We start from the raw sequence: 18,402 nt of genomic DNA, 5'->3' as shown, positions 1-18,402 counted from the left end.
TGTGGACTAAGGCAGCCATTGCAGGAGCCTGTGTTTGACCTCATGGTGACAGGTTCAAATCCTGGCAGGGCCACTCAGCCTTTCATTCATCTGAGGTTGATAAAATGAGTACCCTTGGGTAACAATAAACTTCTATTATTCAGCACCAGGACACTTACGGGTAATCGTGCGATTTACAAATACACCTGTTATGTTAACTGCAAAGACCAGCCCTTCAAGGAATTAGTTGTTAGATGAGGTACTGAGACAGACAAGTTGTGATTGCTAAGCACTAGTGGCTGCTCATTTTGCCAGTGAATAGCCAGCCTTTCATTCATTCAGTATTGCCTGATGGTTGTTCTGAACAAAGCGGAAACCAGACGGGGTTCCTAGAGTCGTAATTCAGAGAGGGTTTGTCCACACCGAAGCTGGATCAGTAAAAAAAAAACAATGGACGGGAATGCGCCCTACTGTGGGAAACCTCAATGGTGCTCGATTTTTATCGACCTCAGAAGGATGTAGGGCTGAGGCAGCCCTGCTAGGATTCGCACCTGTTACGCTCAGACCTCGGCAGTGAGTACTTAAACCACTCACCAAGCCCCGCCACAATGGCACAAAGCCGAGTGGAAATGTAAGAAACGCGTGCCCCTGAAAATGACATGTAATTGGAGAAACTATTCAGCCACAAAGAGGCAGTCGGTGCCACGAGGAAACAATGCCGAGCTGCCACACAGGCGCCAGAGAAAGGGGACCAAGAGTCCCGAGAGAATTCACCAAATCTAGCAGGCACGAGGGATATGAATTTCAATGGCGCTGCAGGTGCAGTGGCGCCGGGGCCAAAAGTTTACAGAACTCCTCTAAACACCAAATGTTGCTATAATTAACTACTAAATAAGCAGTCACAAGTGCAATTATCTTGCAGGCACAAGGGTTATGATTTCAGTGGTGCAGCAGGTGCAGTGACACATGGGGCCCAAATCTCTAGGAACCTCTCTAAATACCAAATATTGCTATATTTTACTACTAAACAAGCAGCCACAAATGCAGTTATCTTGCAGGCACTGGGGGCATGATTGGAATGATGCAGCAGGTAGAGTGACACCGGGCCCAACATTTGTCAAAACTCATCTAATCACATAATATTGCTATTACATCAATTCATTCTATTATTTCCCTCTTTCATTTCATTTTTTAAAATGTTGCTATTACTTACCCGTACTATACTACTAGTAACAGCACAATATATTGCCTTTTTGTACATAAACAAGTCATAACACTTTAACAGACGTTCTGTAACTTCTATTGTACAACTACTCAGCAAGCTACAACTTACAAAACAAAACAGCTTATTATTACTCACCTTGGGGAAACCTAAATAATGTTTTAATTTACAGTGTTTGATCGGCAAATAAAAAAAATATGTAGCTCAAAAGCAGCTTTTTGTTTTTGTATCTGCGAGTAAGAGGAGCAGCATGAAGATGCAGGTAGTGGAAAGCATTACAAAGGATGCGTTTGAGGAAAGCATCACAAATTATGTGGATAAGAAAACACGGAGGGCGTGGTGGGGGAACCCAGAGGGGGTAGGTTTAGGGAAACAACACGGAGGGCATGGGTGGGGAAAGACACAGAGATTGGGAGGTGGAAGCAACACAGAGAGAGGGTGGGGGATGGAATTTCCCCGCCTGCCCCAAATATAAAAACTTCATGGTAATTGGAGATTTCAATATTCATTTAGAAAAATCTGACAACCAAGCGGTCACACACCTTAACAATGACATGACCATCCTCCAGCTCAAACAGCGGACTCAAGGCCCCACACACAGGGCAGGCCACACACTGGATTTACTGTTCTCCAACATGGATACCACCTCGATTGAGGAGATTAAACCAGTGACATGGACGGATCACTCCCTAATCTCCTTCTCATTTGCCCAACCCACACTACCCTCCAGACCATCTCTACCAATGCCAGAATTCTACAGACCCTGGAAACTTGTCACACCAGAAGTCTTTGAACCCCACTGGCCTGCAAACAACGGTCTAGGCCTCCCTGGCACCTCCTGCACAAACAATAGCGCCCAAAACCTCGAAACAGAGATTAGTAACACTCTGGACTTATGCATCCCCAAAATCAAATCAAAATCCACAAAAAGAATCATCTCCCAAAAATGGTATACCCCAGAAATCAAAGCTTTAAAAAAAACTGCAAAACAAGGGAGCATACCTGCAGAATGTCCCGCTCAGACATTGATAAACTAACCTATAAAGCTGGGCTCAGGGCGTACTACCTAGCCATAAAAAATACACTATGCACAACGAATAAACTAAAACGGCAACTCTGCCAAAGAATTATATAAAATCATAAATGAACTGTGCAAACCTAACTGCTTGTCCCAAACTCTGGACCCCTCAACTGGGAACTGCGAAATGATCAGCAATTATTTCACAGATAAAATAGAGGAAATATACGCCACATTTAACTCAAACACCAGTAGGAAAGAATCTGCATCCTTTCCTAAAAACCTTATTACCTTCAACAGTTTCATCCCAATATCAGAAGCAGAGGTTGCCAGTTCCATGATGGAAATCAAATCTGGCTCACCTCTTGATCCTTGCCCTCATTTTATTTTTAGACAGCTCATACCTATCCTACCCGCAGCCGTCACTCAGCTTTTCAACAAACCCCTAGAAACAGCTGTCTCCCCGGAGATATGGAAACAAGCCAGAGTCACCCCATTACTTAAAAAAGCAGGCTCGAATGTAACAAACCCAGTCAACTACAGACCCATTTCCCAACTACCCTATCTCTCTAAAGTGCTGCAGAAACTGATCAACAGACAGCTGTCAAAACATCTAGAAGATAATAACCTATTAGACCCACACCAAACAGGGTTCAGAGCCACAAACAGCACAGAAGCTACACTGCTGGCTGTCACGGACAGAATTGGAAATTCCCTGGACCAGGGCAAAGCTGTGGCCCTGATCCTATTGGACCTGTCGGCAGCGTTCGATACAGTCTCCCACCACCTCCTATTAGAAAACCTACAAGAAAAAGGGATAAGCTGGAAAGCCCTTGAATGGATCAGCTAATCAAACTACTGAAATGCGGGGTCCCGCAGGGAGCATCCCTCAGCCCCACGCTGTTCAATGCCTATGTATCACCTTTGGCACGAATTGGAACAAAATGGGGTCTTGGTGTATGCTCCTATGCGATGGACACGCAACTCACAATTACGCTAGGGAAGGGGCATGAAGACAGCAAAATGAGACTTAACAATTGCCGTACTGAAATGGCCAAATGGATGGCAGATCACTGCCTCAAATTAAACGCAGACAAAACTGAGATTCTGCTCTTTGGCGAAGCAAAACACATATAGGACAATTCCTGGTGGCCCTCTATGCTGGGAGACACCCCTGCACCCAAGCACTCGGCCAAAAACCTAGGCATTACAATTGACGACACACTTTCCATGCAGGCCCACATTCGAACCCTGTGTGGAAAAAGCTTTTCCACCCTGAAACTTTTGAGAAGGCTCTTCCCATGGATCCCCCTGGAAAGCAAGAAGTCAGTCACACAGGCCCTGCTCGTCAGTAGGCTGGACTACGGCAATGCCCTCTTTGTGGGCATGCCAGACTACCTATTCAAGCGACTGCAGGTAGTGCAGAATGCTGCAGCTAAGCTAGTATGCAATAAAGGCAAATACAGCTCTGCCAAAGAATGCCTAAAACAACTTCACTGGCTGCCCATGCGCCAAAGAGCCTGCTTCAAATTAATCGGTCATGTCCATAGGACACTCAACGTCACAGGTCCCACGATTCTTCAGAACAGAATACACTTCTACTCTCCCACCAGACCGCTAAGATCACAACACCTCGCTCTTGCTAAAACAAAGAAAATTAACAAAACCAAAACGGGAGGACGTACCTTCTCCTATCTGGCTGCACGGCACTGGAATGAACTCCCATTGGAACTCAGGCTAACCAACAACTACAACATCTTTAGAAAGAAATTCAAAACTCACCTCTTCACTAAATAATGATTTTTGACACCTGGTCAACCCCACAAACCCCACCTATCACTGTAGTCCTTAGCGCCATGACATCCCCCGGGATAAATGTTGCGCTCTACAAATAAATAAATAAATGGAAGCAACACGGAGTGCAGGGGTCTGGGAGAAGCAACGAGCAAAAGAGAGAGGAACATCGAGCAGGTGGGGCGGAAGCACACAGGCAAGAAAGCAAAGTGTGGAGGGAGAACAGACAGCAGCATAGAGTGCGGCCCAGGGAAAGAAGTACACAAGATGAGAGGAAAAGAGATAGAAAACATATCAACTATCATGGAGGGCTTAACCCAAAAGATAGTATTTGAAAAGCAAACAGTGGAAGGGCACAAATAATGTGTCAATGCTTCAGGGGAGGGTCAAACACAGGAAGAGGAAGGAAAGCCCACACAAGTTAACGGATGAAAATAATGGAAAATGTGAGAGCCAGTTAAGCTAACCAATGGTAAGTAGTGGGCGGGCTGTAAGCCGACATTTGCAGGCGCCTCGTGCTCTCTGGTAGGCCAAATGAGGAAAGGGGCTTTGTGGATCTGGCGACTTAAGAGAACAGCAGCTTTTTTCTGTCAGCGAAAAGCATTTAAATCAGTGGTACGAGCGCGACACCCTGAGCGTATTCAAAGATACGACCACATAACACTGAATGGAGTTCTACAAAGTTACACATGAAATGCCACAACTGCAATGGTATGGACGATTAAAAATGGCCAGCTAAGTGCAAACAAGTACCAGAAAATTTGGACTGAATCTGGAATACACACCGGATCATCTTATCGTGAACCACTATGCGAAAGAAAGAAACTAGCCCGCAGCCGCGCCTGACTGGAGTGGACTTCATGAAAGCTCGAGCCCTGGTGAAAGATGAATGAACAGGCGCCAGGGTCCGTTACCAGAGGCTTTCGGGAGGCACCCACCACTAAAACGCGCCTCTTTAATAATGTTTTCTGCACCAGCTTGTTGGGGTAGAGATAGTGGGTGTAAAAAGAGGGAGCCTTGGTAAGGCCTGTACCAGCGCCTTGAGACCCTCACTGGTGAGTAGCGCGCTCTACAAATGTATTGATTGATTGATTACAGGTGCTCACCAGCCAGACGAGCTTCAGGCTTTAACATGGAAAGAGCAGACAAAGGGAGACGAAGAAACCCTGCAGTTGGTGCAACATACAGAATTTAGCATCTTTGGACAAGGGACGAATGTATTATACTGCAGCTGCTACTGGTGATTGGTGACTGGGGAAGGTCGGAGGGACCACTCCAAAGATGTGTTTGTGAGGGACAGCACAACTCTGCCCCATTACGGATCTCTGCAGGACAAAGTTTGGGTACAATCTTGCTTGTGGGCAAATTACTGTTTATTGCAAACAAATAATGCTTGTCGTGGGTGCCTTGCCCCCTCTCATTTATTTATTTATTCAGTGTTTTATATAGCACGAACATTACCCATTTGTGTATCAGAGCTCTTCACAGAAATATAGTATTCAGGTTAACACAGTTCGATAGCAGGTATTATACATAATGACAGAGCATAAAAAATAACTTCTGAGTGCAGCAAATAACTTTTCATGACTCCTCCCCTGCCCTTACCTGGATAGGGACCCATCCATTGGTGTCCTTGAAGTACAGCGCTCGCTGGTCCTTCCGGAAGGCGACGGCGTTCTCCACGTTCAGACGTTCGAGCTCCTCCCGAGTGGCCACCACGAAGATCTGTTGGGGACGAGAGGCGTGAGGCATTGTGGGAGCCGCAGGCACGAGCAATGGTCCCCAGCCCTTTTCAATGCATGCAGAAGAGGACATGAGACAAAACACAACACCACCTCCTCACGGATGTATGACATTACAACGCATGCTTTTACATCGCATGATTTTACAACGCGAGTTTTACAACGCATACCATTACAACGCATAGTGCTTTGGGGCGCTGGATAGTGAATAGTTTAATTTACTATTCCAACTCCAGTCACCGTGGATAGTAGGGAAGGTGTTGAACAGTAAATTAAACCTATTCCCTATCCTAGAGCGCCCCCCCAGTGCAATGCGTTGTAATGGTTTGTGTTGTAAAAGTTGCGTCGTAAAGGCACTGCCTGGTAAAAGTTGCGTTGTAAAGGTTGTATACCCCTCCTCACATACACCTCTATGCATGTGACTTTTCAAAACATGTAGGCCTCTTTTCATCTTTTTGCACTTTTTTATACCTCTCTATCCCTTTGTACACCTCTTCATACTCTTCTCTGTGCCTCTTTCTGTTCATTCATCATTAGAGATATTTGTACTTGTATTTATACCACGTTCTACTGCAACATAATTATTCATACATCAGTCAATCTCTTTATTTAATCTTTCTGCATCTTCATACATTTCAGCCATCTTTAAGGCATATTATGCGTTATGCCTCTTTGCACACCTTCGCACCCCTCTACATATCACTAATACGGGTGCTACTTAGTTTTACTTTTTTCATGCCTTTGCATTTTTCTTTCTTGCTCTTCTTACATTGTTTATAAGTCTTCCTTCCAAACCAAAAAATTGTCATTCCTCAATGTTGCTTCTTTATACCTATTTTCACCCAATCGCATAACTAGAGTGTTGAAGGCCCTACTATAAGCATCTAAACTGGGTCATTTATACCAAACATTGTTAGAAATAAATAACCACTTGTTTGGGTGCAGAAAGCCCCTTAAGCTCAAGTGGCCCCGGTGCCACTGTACCTGCTGCAACTGATGAAAGCGACGCCCCTGTTTACTATTTGAGCACAACAACTCAAGAACAGTAACATTTAATTGAGAATACTGAGCTCAGACATAAAACATAAGTGTGCTTAATGGTGTCAAATACCAACATATTTCAACAGGAAACTGCTCAAAAGCACTCCCCACTGGCTTATGCTGCACACCCACACTACTTCTATGCCTCCCACTGCTTCTCCTGCTACTGGGTCCTCCTACTGCTAGTAAAGCGGGTGCTTAGAAGGGGAAGAGACCATGCAGGAAGCTGACGAAAGCTACCGCTACTTTGCATCGGAACAAACTTAGGCCAAGATTTAAGATTTTTTTCACACAATGCAGCAAACCCCTTGCTGCGCTGGGTGAAACGGGCAGGGCAGTAATGTGCATTATCTACCACAGTATGACGCTTTCAAGTCCTCTCCTTGCATTGGTGAGCTCAGTGCAGCTTAGCGCCAATGCAGGCTGCAGGCACCCTCGTGCCGTGGTGCAAGGGTGCCTGAGTGACAGACAGGATTGTATTGTATGCAAGAAGGTACACCTTCCTACACAAAAACAATTCTTAGAGGCATTTTTCTCTTTCTAAGTTTGCTGCAGAATGAGGAAACCACAAGGAGAAATATATATCTCCTCGTTGCACCTCTATCGGAGAGGCATACGATTCTGAAGCATTCCCAGGTCTAACAATCTTGGTAAATCTGGAAATACATCAGAATACATGGGTGGATGCGTGAGAATGAAAGGCTGCTTATCTCTAATCCTAGTTCTCTTCCAGGGGAATCCTCATCAAAGTCATAAGCACTGAATAGTCCCACCCCCGCGAGGGGATCCCAAGGCACTCTTAATAATTTTATATATGTATATATGCAATAAACTTTGTAAGTAGTACCGTACATATAATCTGTAGCCTAAAGATTACATTGAATTTTCATTTTAAAGAGAATCCAATTATATAGAAATATGTCACTGATAAAAAATGACAATAGAAAATCTTTCACAAACGTTTTTTAAAAGTAAAGGGAATATAAGACAATATTAGCCAAAAGGCTGCTATTCAAAGAATAGAGAAAACTGGCACTGTGCCTTTAAGAACCTCACAGTAAGCCCTGTATCCCATCATGCCTCACAGGTGACAGTTAGGTCAGGTCATTGTTACGAACATTAGGAATCCTGGGTAAAGTAGTTGTTGAGAGGTATAATAGTTTCTGCCCAGGGAGGTGGGAGGGTTGCTAATGCCTTTGATGAGGATTCCCCTGGAAGAGAACTAGGATTACAGATAAGCAATGTTCCCTTCTCTTCCAGGGGCTCCTCATCAATAGGTATAAGCACTAAATAGAATAAGAAGCCCAGCCCACTAAATTCTGACATAAAATAAAACTCGACCCAAAAAGGTTCCTCGAAGGAGCCTGTCCTACTTGAGTATCTGATTTAGAGTCTGAATCTAGACAATAATGTCTAGTAAAGTTATGTACAGATCTCCATGTAGCACCTTTACATATTTCTGAAATGGGAACTGTAGGAAACAGGGCTTTTTGCAGGTTCCCCCCACTTTTTGCCTCCATGTTGACTACTAGCTGCTGTTGTTGTGGCTCTGAGAGTTCACTGAGGCCTGCTAACCAGACCCCAGTGCCAGTGATCTTCCTCATTATGTTGAATTGGCTACCCACAATTAGCAAAAACTGACTTACGTATAAGTCCCTGGTATATGGTACCCAGGGCACCATGGATATGTAAGGGTGAGTGTCTACCCAGGATGCAGCACTGTTTGTGCCACCTGTGTGTGAAAAGGTACAAAATAGCACCCAACCTTCCACTGCAGACTGGATGGGCAGTTGTCACACTGCAACTCCGACCTTGCCACTAACATTAAGGGCAAAGCCATCACTTCCCTTAATAATATATGTAAGCCTCCCCTGAGGAAGGCCTATAGAGTCAAGGAGCCGTATATTATTAAGTAAGACGTATAGTATATATGTGTCTTTGCAGCAAAACCCCTAAAGTTGTTGTTTTGCTTTGGAAAAGTTAGTAGTCCCATTGGCTAATATAGGGTTGATCTTCTATCATAGGGTGTGGACATCCTATGATATTCTTTTTGCTTCTTCAGACCAACAGCCTTCAATGTTCATCTTTGTTTTTATTCCGGACCTCTTATCATCAGCATGAGACCCAAAAAGAGTGTTTCCTGAAAACAGCAAATTTAAAATTCGGTGTTGTACCTTTGGATTAAGTCCGGTTAATCTAACGCAAGATTACCTACGTGCACAGAAACAATGACAATATCCATGAACTGCCCACCTTCATTCAAGATCTCTCGGAAATATTGCATGTCCTCTTTTCGGAGTTTCTCCGGAAAACTGTTTAACGAATCCCACAGAGACCTGTCATACCTTCCCAACAAAGCAGAAGCACTGGCAACCTTCATTGTAGATCATGATGTTACACACATCTTTTTGCCAAGAGCATCTATTTATTTGCTTTCTTTGCTGGTGGCATTGAAGAAGAAGGAGCAACAGTGTGAGTCTTTCTTGCTGCCGGTACAATGACCAAATCTTAAGGAGGGTCTGATCTGAGAAACAGTGGGTCCTGTTCAGGTGGTTTATATTTTTTAATAAGTCTAGATGGAGCAGATTTCACTGATGTAGGTGTAAGGAATAATTGCTTTGCCGGTACTAGTAAAGCAGGAACCAGAGAAAGTAATGGTCGTGTAGCTGTTCTCTGATGTAAAGTTTTAAAAATACCAGGAGACTATGTAATAGCAGTAGGGATATCAATATTTAATTTTGTTGCCTCTCTTATTTACACCTCATTAAAAGAAGTTCATCTATAGGAGACACCCTTGTGGGAGGTGTATTCATCAGAGTAGGTGAGTAACCTCTGACTGATGAGCAAGTAGTAGTAGACCAAGATGGAGAGCTTCTTCTTCTGTGTATAGATCTGGATCTTCTGCTTGATCTTCCAGATCTGGATATAGATCTGGTTCTGGATTCACTTTAGATCTGGGGCAGTGACACAGATCTTTGTGGAGACTTAGGAGGTGAAGCTGTAATCTGCGGACTACTTATAGGCCCTGTTGGAGGTATAGGGAGCACAGAAGCTGTACCTGGAGAAAGATGGGAGATGCAGACCCCCTAGGAGATGGTGTACCTAGAATGTGGATTTGAGGTGGGATGTATGACATCACAACGCATGCTTTCACAACGCATGCCTTTACAACGTGGTTTTCACAACGCATACCATTACAACGCATAGTGCTTTGGGGCGCTGGATAGTGAATTGTTTAATTTACTATTCCAACTCCAGTCCCCGTGGATAGTAGGGAAGGTGTTGGATAGTAAATTAAACCTGTGACCCTTGATGGTGAATAAGTGCAACAGTACTCAGAGTCAGGTTTATGCTGTAAACTTTGAAACCAGTGTGGAGCAATATTTAAATCTGACTGGGATCTGGTTCTAGATGTAGAGCGAGGCCTAGATTCAGGTGTGGGTGTTAGCAAGGACTGTGGTGTGTTCTTCGATGTTGAATGTTTTCCCCTTGACGTCGTCAGTGGCTTTGCCGATGGTTTCAACGTTGATACGTGCTTTGGCATCGATGGGGGTGGACTACTTATGGTGACTTATGATGATGTGAGTTCGATGGCGAACGCCAAGGATGCTTTGACGTTGAGTGGTGGCTTGACCCTACTTTCAACTGCATTTTTGGCAGTGTAAATGTTGACGGTGACCTCTGCCGGTAGTTGTCCTGTCCTCGACTGGGAACATCTCTTCTTGTGGTGATAATTATGTCTCTCTCTGGAGATCCCTTTGCAAGAGTCCTTGGAGCAAGCGGAGGGTTTTTTGGAAGACGTTCCCCAAGGCCTCTTGATGAACCAAATTTAGTAACATGCTTTCTTTATTGGAGACCATATAGTCTGATCTTTTCTTTGTCATTTAAAGTACACTTGGAGAACTTCGGACAGTGACCGCATATCTCAGGATGATGAGACTCCGGAAGGCCAACAATAAGGGCCGGACTGGCTATCGGGCAGTTAGGATTGCTGCTGAGCTGGTGGGTGATTTCGTTAAGGGGACCTGCGTGAGCTAAACGAAATTTGTTTTGCTTTCAGTATTTCGCAGCACACGCAGGTCTCCATGGACGAAATCAGCCTCCACTGCAGTAAAATCAGGCCGCAGCTCGGCAGCATTCCAAACTGCCTGGTAGCCAATCCGACCCTGCAAACAATACAGGGAGAATAAGGTTCTGTCTGAACCTTTATCTTCCCACAGGAAGGACACTTCACAAAAAGTGAAGGCATTCCTGACATGGAAATAAACTTTCTATCTGCACTCAAGGTGCTGAAGAATATCAAATGACTTTCAAAATAAAAGGTTTTGGAAAGATTTTCTAGTGTTTTTCTTCCAAAAAGGCAGAGCTCAGTGTTCTAGGATTCTGTCTCTAGGAGCCGGAAAAATTAACTGATCTAGCTGTCAACTGTGAGGTGTGATGGTATACAGGGGGTACTGTGAGATTCTTAAAGGCACAGTGCCAGTATTCTTTACTATTCTTCGAATGGCAGCTTACTGGTTAAAAAAATTCCATATTCCCTTTCTTTTCAAAAAAAGTTTATGAAAAATGTTTATAGTTAATTTTTATTAATTACATATTTCTATGTAATTGGATTAATTTTAAAAATGAAAATTCAATGTAAACTGCCCATTTTAACCTTTCTTTAGACTGCAGCTATATGTTCGTTATGCGTGCAAAGTTTATTACATATATATGAAGCATTTTTAAGAGTGCTCCAGAATCCCTGCTGGTGGGCAGCACTATTCAGTGCTTATGACTATTTATAAAAATCCCCTGGAAGAGAACTTCCACGCTTCACCCATGTAACGCCTTATCGGCGTAGTAAGTATAACGCAAGGCAGCAACTTGGGTTGCCTTGCGTAACACCACATTTACCAAGCTACACAGGGTGCCTCTAAATTTGGGACTCAATTTCAAACAAATTACAAGCATTAACACACCAATGCATCTGCCTTGCAGGCTTGCAATATCAATAGTGACCTCATGGTGGCAGCAGAATGCCATGCATTTTATATTTATGAAATTGAATATTACCAAGCTTCCTCATTGCTTAGTCCTGTGTAAAATTTTAATTACGGCGACTTAATTGTCGTGATTTTTGTAATTACGTGTAACAAAATGTACACAAAATTACATAAGTTATGCCATATAAAAAATTTAGGGGGGGGATTTTTTTTTAATGTAAGCGGTACATTTTTTCGCTATAGTGGATCATTCAGGTAATTTTTAGACCAAAACTACAAAACCAAACAGAAGTGGCAGTGTTTTCAATGCAAGCGACTGAAAATCAACCTAAAATTAAATTTTCAAGTTTAATTTTTAGTGCAAGATTCATTTTGTGTAATTACGAAAATTGGTGGTAATTCTGCCGAATTACGCTACGTCAAATTACGTGAAATTTGCACACCCCCGGCTGCCTACATAGTGGGAAGCCAGGGGATGTATCTTTCATATATTCACATATTTGAATCATTCCCCGTTGTCGAGGTAGAAGTACCATGGCAGCCTTACGAAAGCAGTCTGGGATCACAGCAGGCCTGAAAGGGCCTAATTTATGAGGTTTTGCCGTAGGGCAGCGCAGCAGGCTTTCCTGCTGCTCTTCGGCAAAAGAAAAGGGCAGGAATGTGCCGTATCTATAAGATACGGCGCATTCTTGTCCTTTTCCCCTGCGCCGGCGCAGAAAGGACGGCCTGTGCCAACACAGGCACCTTTGCACCATGGTGCAAGGGTGCCTGCGTTGCGGGGAGGATTATTTTTGTACGGAAAGGCAAACCTTTCTGTACAAAAATAATCATAAGAATGCCTCACATTAAGATGCAGATAAGGGGTCAGGTCGAGTTCCTGAACTCTACTCAGACAATATTTTAGTACAGTTGGGACCATTTTAGAAAATCGAAATAAAATTCTAGACAGACTTTTAGGGCCTAACTGACTAGTGCACTTTTAAAATTTCTAATTCAGGGGAATGCAACACAAAGCTCTAAAAGTTCAGATAAAAAATTTAGAGGAAAAAAATCGTTAAATTTTGCCAAAAATTTTCTTGACTAAAATCAATTGTGGGTTTCTTCGTGGACCACTTGGTCAAAGTGGTATCAGCAAATGTAAAGTATTGTATCCCACCGCTGCCACCAATATAGGAAGCTGGCTTTTTATATTGTAGGGCGAATGTATTGGCACACCATGCAAAAAGTATAGACAACTCTTGTAGGTTTACAGGACTTATATTAATAATCTCAAGTGCTGTATTTGTGGTAGTGTAGTTGAGCAGCTTAGGCTTATCAAAGAGTTGTGTTAAGCATTTGTTGTACACACGGAGTTAATAAATGAGACACACTCAAGAAGGAAATCGAGACCAATTTAGAAAACTAACAAAGATTTTTATATAATTTTAGACATTAAGGGCCCGATGTAGGTGGCCATTACCGGTCGGTAACGGCCGAATTCGGCCGTTACCGACCGGTAAATGGGTCATTGAGATGTAGGGGGCTATATTTTACAGAATCGGTAAATTTACCGATTCTGTAAAATACCGAATCGGTAATTTTTCCGATTCGGAAAATTCCTGATGTAGGTAGCACTGTTTCCAGTGCTACAGGCCTTTTAGATTCAGTATTTTACCACCCAATCCAATTGGGTGGTGAAATACCGAATCCAGGTGTGCATGCACATCTGTGCATGCACACCTGTGCCATGTGACACACAGACATGTCTGTGTGTCACATGGCACACATGCCTGTAATTGGGGTGCCAGAGGGTGTCAAAGTGACACCCCCTGCACCCTTGCAAAATTCGGTATTTACCGATTCGGTAAATACCGAATCGGTAATGCCCATTGATTCCTATGGGCTTCAATGCCCATAGGAATCAATGGGCATTACCGATTCAGCATTTACCGAATCGGTAAATACCGAATCCTTCCGATTCGGTAATTGTAAAAATACAATTACCTACATCTGCCCTCCTCTTTTTTACCACTTCTTAAATACTGATTCGGTATGAATCGGCATTTAAGAAGTGGTAAAAAAGATTTACCTACATCGGGCCCCAAGATCTTGGGAATCAGGTTAGTACTTCAAATGTTATATATTTTTACAGGTGAAACAGTGCAAAATCACAGCTGTCAAATTTGAGGCATGAGCCTCGAACGCGGTAATGTTATCCGATGGGAGCAAAAGACATGTACTGCATAGACGTTGGAAGCAGCCTTAGTATATGGTGCTCACTTATGTAAGTGTAGCACCCTGCAATAACCCAGACAACCCTTATGGTGATTTTAATGGTCTCGGACAACCATAGAAAGCTCTCTAAGGGGTAGATGTGGAGAGCAGCCTTCGGGCTTTGTCCAGAAGGAGTGTAAAGCAGCTTGTTTTACCAGAACGTAATCTTATTTGTATAGATAAAGTGAAAAAGAAGCACACAGTTTAATATTAAAAATATGTATTTATTATAAGACCCTCACAAACAGGTACAAATATCTCCTACCTGGATGTATACAAAATGCACACAATACTTTGCAAATAAAACAGGTAAGTAGCACGAATAAACAGTGGTCGCCAGGGGAAGACCAAACCATACACTAAAATAGTGGGATGCGAGCCGCGACTCAAGTCAAGACGATACCCAGAGGATATATGTTGGACCTGGCCTCGTGGCGTGGTTCCTCCCGTTCCTCAGCACCCCGTTAGCCTAGCCCTGCACCCAGAATCCCCTGGTCGTCCTGCTCCCTGCATGCCCAGACCCCGCAACCGACGACCAGACCCCGAATGCCCCCGTCCCACTTCCCGGCTCCGAGCGCCCAGAATCTGCATGCCCCACAGGGCCTGGCAGCCATTTTCCTTTCCTGAGGTCCCTGACTCCCTGGGCCTAGCATGACCCCGGCCCCAGCGAAACTTAGACTCCAAGGCGTGCCAGTCCCGGCTGGGGGGGTAAAGGGCTCCCCGAGTGAGATAAGACAGGGAGTTTCGATTGCACCTCCGGCCTCCCCTGAGAGACTGGTTGCTATCACACCTCTTGCCTTCCCCTGTGGGCCAGTTTCGATCGCACCTCTGGCCCCCCGAGTGCTGGCTCCAGGCCTGCTGGGCGTCTGGGAATTCCTGGACGCATCTTCAAAAGGATCAAAGAGCCAACCGCCGGACCTCGCCCACGACCAGCCCCAAGGCATGAGACCTCCACCTGCGAGGGTCCGGACATCAAAGGGCCACTGGACTATATCAAGGCCTGCCCGAGAACTAGTGGGCAGTTGTATCCTGAACAAGAAAACCCTGCTGATCTGATCGCGGCTGACCCTTGGGGAAAACTGAACCTTCAAACTTCTGAGCCCTGCTGACACTGTCGCGGCTCCTTCTCGTAACACGGAACTGGAACATCGGAGCCCTGCTGACGCTGTCGCGGCTCGTCCTTGCAAAGACGGAACTAAGACCTCAGAGCCCTGCTGACGCTGTCGCGGCTCGAGCTGGAACTCGAAAGAGATCTTCGTGAAACCTCCTGAGCCCTGCTGACGCTGTCGCAGCTCCTCAAGAACACCTCCGGATCGAGCCCTGCTGACCTCGTCGCGGCTCGAGGAGTACTCTGGTCCGGCTGGACCATCGACGCTACCAACACGACCTGAGTCGACTCGAAGTGAGTGAAGCAGCTAGTACGACCATCATCTTCTGTATCCCCCGGCTCGAGGATTGAGAGCTGTGCGCAGGGTACGCTTCGTACTGGCCTACAGACTGAGACTGTCCCGCTTCCCTCTTCCCGAATTCCTAAAGACTTTACGATCCCTCGATCACTTGTAAATAAGAGTGCTGATTTCTTCTTACTGTGGAAAAAGAACTTGTTACTGAAAACCTACGGTGTGGTGTCCGTTCGTAAGTGTGGTGTGAGCTCAGTGTGTGCAATCCTAGACTCGAAGTCCTCCCCGGTGAGGACCTCACGATAAGACTCGGCAGTACTGGTGGGAGAGGTGGGTCCCAGGGTGGTCGGGTGAGCATAACCTGGCCCTCTGAGATCGCCCCTTCTAACAATATAGAAGTGCAGGGACGCAAGGAGCCACCCGAGGTAAGTAACCAGGAACACTATGGATGCACTATGCAGAGTGGGAACACAACTGTGTGCTCAATTCAAGTCAATGTGTAAGTTGTGGTTGCAATTTCAAAGAAGAAGGACCCTTCCCAGTAGACCCTGAAGAAACCCTGTGGAAGACAGAAGGTTGGAGAGCCACCCCACCGGTGGATACCCTAGGAACCAGGATACCTACACCAGGGAAGCCGGGTGCATAGGTACGAATTGGAGTCGGAAACTTGTGGAAAAGTAAATTTTGCCATGTTCTGTGTCCCTACATGTCATCCATCATATGTTATGTGTGCATGATTAAATATGCACATGCATTCCCCATGTCTGATTAATGACGCAATTACAGTTGTGTCCCCCTCTAGTATGCTAGTTTCCAGTCCTCGTGAATACTACGAATATCAGGCCTATGTAAAGCTACGTTGCCACGTTTCTCAGTGTGCACGTTATTCTATTATAAAGTCCCCGTTTCTAGGCCTCAAAAGGGCCCGGACACCAGATTCAGCTCCTGTCTCCTGAAGCCTCGCTGAGGAGGGATACAGCCCCCACCTGTATCCTCGACCCTTCACTTACTTCCTGCCTCGCAGTGCCCGGCCCAGCCTGGCTCAGTCTCTGAGTCTGCCAAGAATATGTTATGATTCCAGTTATCAGTTCAGTCCTCCTTCTCTGCATTCCTAAGCTACTGAACTGCATCAATAGTTTCCGTCATTGTCTAGCCTTCACGTCTCCACGTTAGAGAAATACTGCATTTAATGGTCATTTAATATTCTTCATCACGCACTACATGTAGAATAATGCATGGTCCAGTCTCAGGATCACGTTAGCCTTTCCCCTCTTGACTTCTAGTTCCTATCAACATGTTCCCTAAACATCAGATACTAGATAGGGTTTAGGTACATGTCGCTCCGACCCTCCAGACTTCAGTCTCTGCTCCTAGCACAGAGTTCATAGCCCCCAGCTTCTCCTAGTGATACGTCATTGCTAGTTTGCGCGCACCATCAGGTTAGAGGTCCCGGCTCCTCAGGTAGCCCCCTCCATGGTTTCCGCCCCATTCATGACATATCCTGTTACGTCTGCACCACATGTCTATGTATACGCCCAGTTACACCTACTTTCGCCCTTATCTTTCGCGACTGCTACGCGTCACACCTACTGCTCCACCCACTGCTACGCCCACTGCAATGTAATGCTATGTGTTTGCGTTATGTATATATGCTCATGTATTGTTATTAAAAGCCAGCGCGCTCATCCCAGATCCAGCCCCAGCAGCTGCTGGGCCCTGTCACCCTGTCATCCTATTCCTATGCAGGTTGTCCTGTTCCTGTCCTTATGCTGTATTAAACCTGCAAAACTCCTACTACCTCGAATCTTGACTCTTATTTATTGAGCTATCTGTTATGATATATGTCTAGTCAAAAATAGGGTATTATTTATTTATTTACCACATAATGGCGCCCGAATAGGGACTTGCCCTTTCCCCACGCGTCGGTGAAGCCACGCCGACCCCCTGACCCTCTGCAGTCGTGACGGAACTCTTCTGCGCAGTGGCAGATATTTCTGCTCAAGTATCCCTCAGGCCCACGGAGGAGACGGAGGAGGCGGTCCAGCATCCAGACGAGACGGTGGAGGAACGCGGCGAGTCCCGACCAGAGCCCAAGCCAAGAGTCCAAGGTCCGAGGTATCCGGAGGTCCACCCGTAACTGAAGTCCGAAGCCCGAAGTTCGTCGTCCGTCGTCGTAGCAGTCCAGTCCAGTCCGAGGCTTTCCGTTCTTGCTGCCCGGTGAGTACCGTTACTGGGGTGGTATCTAGACAGGGTCAATTTAATTGACTCTGGTCTGTGGGTTGGTGGTACACAGTCCCACAAACGAAGTGTCCACTTCGGTGGATGCGGGTCCTGACGTGTCTCTTTATGAGACCGGTAAGTTTCGTACTGTTTCAGCAGTGCATCTAGTTTCTGTTCTAGTCAGTTTCTGTTCTCGAGAAAATTTATGTGTTCTGTTCTCAGTATTTTCAGGTAGTATTCTGTTCGAACTGATTATTTTAAATATTTTTCATGTATTTTAATGTCGTGGTATGAATGGGGAATAAGTATCGTGTTCATTGTGTATTGTATTGTGTCTAGATTACAGTTCAGTCATGCCCATATTTTCCAAGTTACGTCAGTTAAAAACTAGAAAGGGTCTGCTGGAAGCAGCAGTTCCCGTCCCGCCCAGGGACAGTCCAGGTCACTTTATGTATCAGAAACATGGCATAAGTGCCATATTGTATCTAGACTTATGGGTGGAGTATACCAAACAGTTAGAAGAAAAGTATAGATGGCCCGTATCGGGTACATGGGATGCCGAATGCATCATGCGAGTAGAAGAAGCATTATGGAAAAAGAAAGCCAGACAGTCACAGAAAGATGCCATCGAGTTATGGCGCAAAGAAGCTCATAAAAGAACCGAAAAAGAAATCAGAAAGTCAGAATTAAGTAGAGAATCCTTAGAGCGAGCCCAAGAAAAAGAATTAATCGAGATAGGTGAACAAGT

General features: G+C 45.0%; 1 protein-coding gene across 1 annotated transcript in view; it reads right to left on the bottom strand.

The window, feature by feature from the left end:
• Positions 1-18,402, bottom strand: part of COLQ (collagen like tail subunit of asymmetric acetylcholinesterase) — a 452,986-nt gene that overhangs the window by 34,405 nt on the left and 400,179 nt on the right. Inside the window, 1 exon segment of the mRNA XM_078662856.1 lies at positions 5,619-5,738. Coding sequence (XP_078518982.1) covers positions 5,619-5,738 — 120 coding nt within the window.

Source organism: Lissotriton helveticus, chromosome 10 (assembly GCF_964261635.1).
Source record: "Lissotriton helveticus chromosome 10, aLisHel1.1, whole genome shotgun sequence".
NCBI classification, from domain to species: domain Eukaryota; kingdom Metazoa; phylum Chordata; class Amphibia; order Caudata; family Salamandridae; genus Lissotriton; species Lissotriton helveticus.
This window is presented reverse-complemented; position numbering and strand designations above follow the sequence as displayed.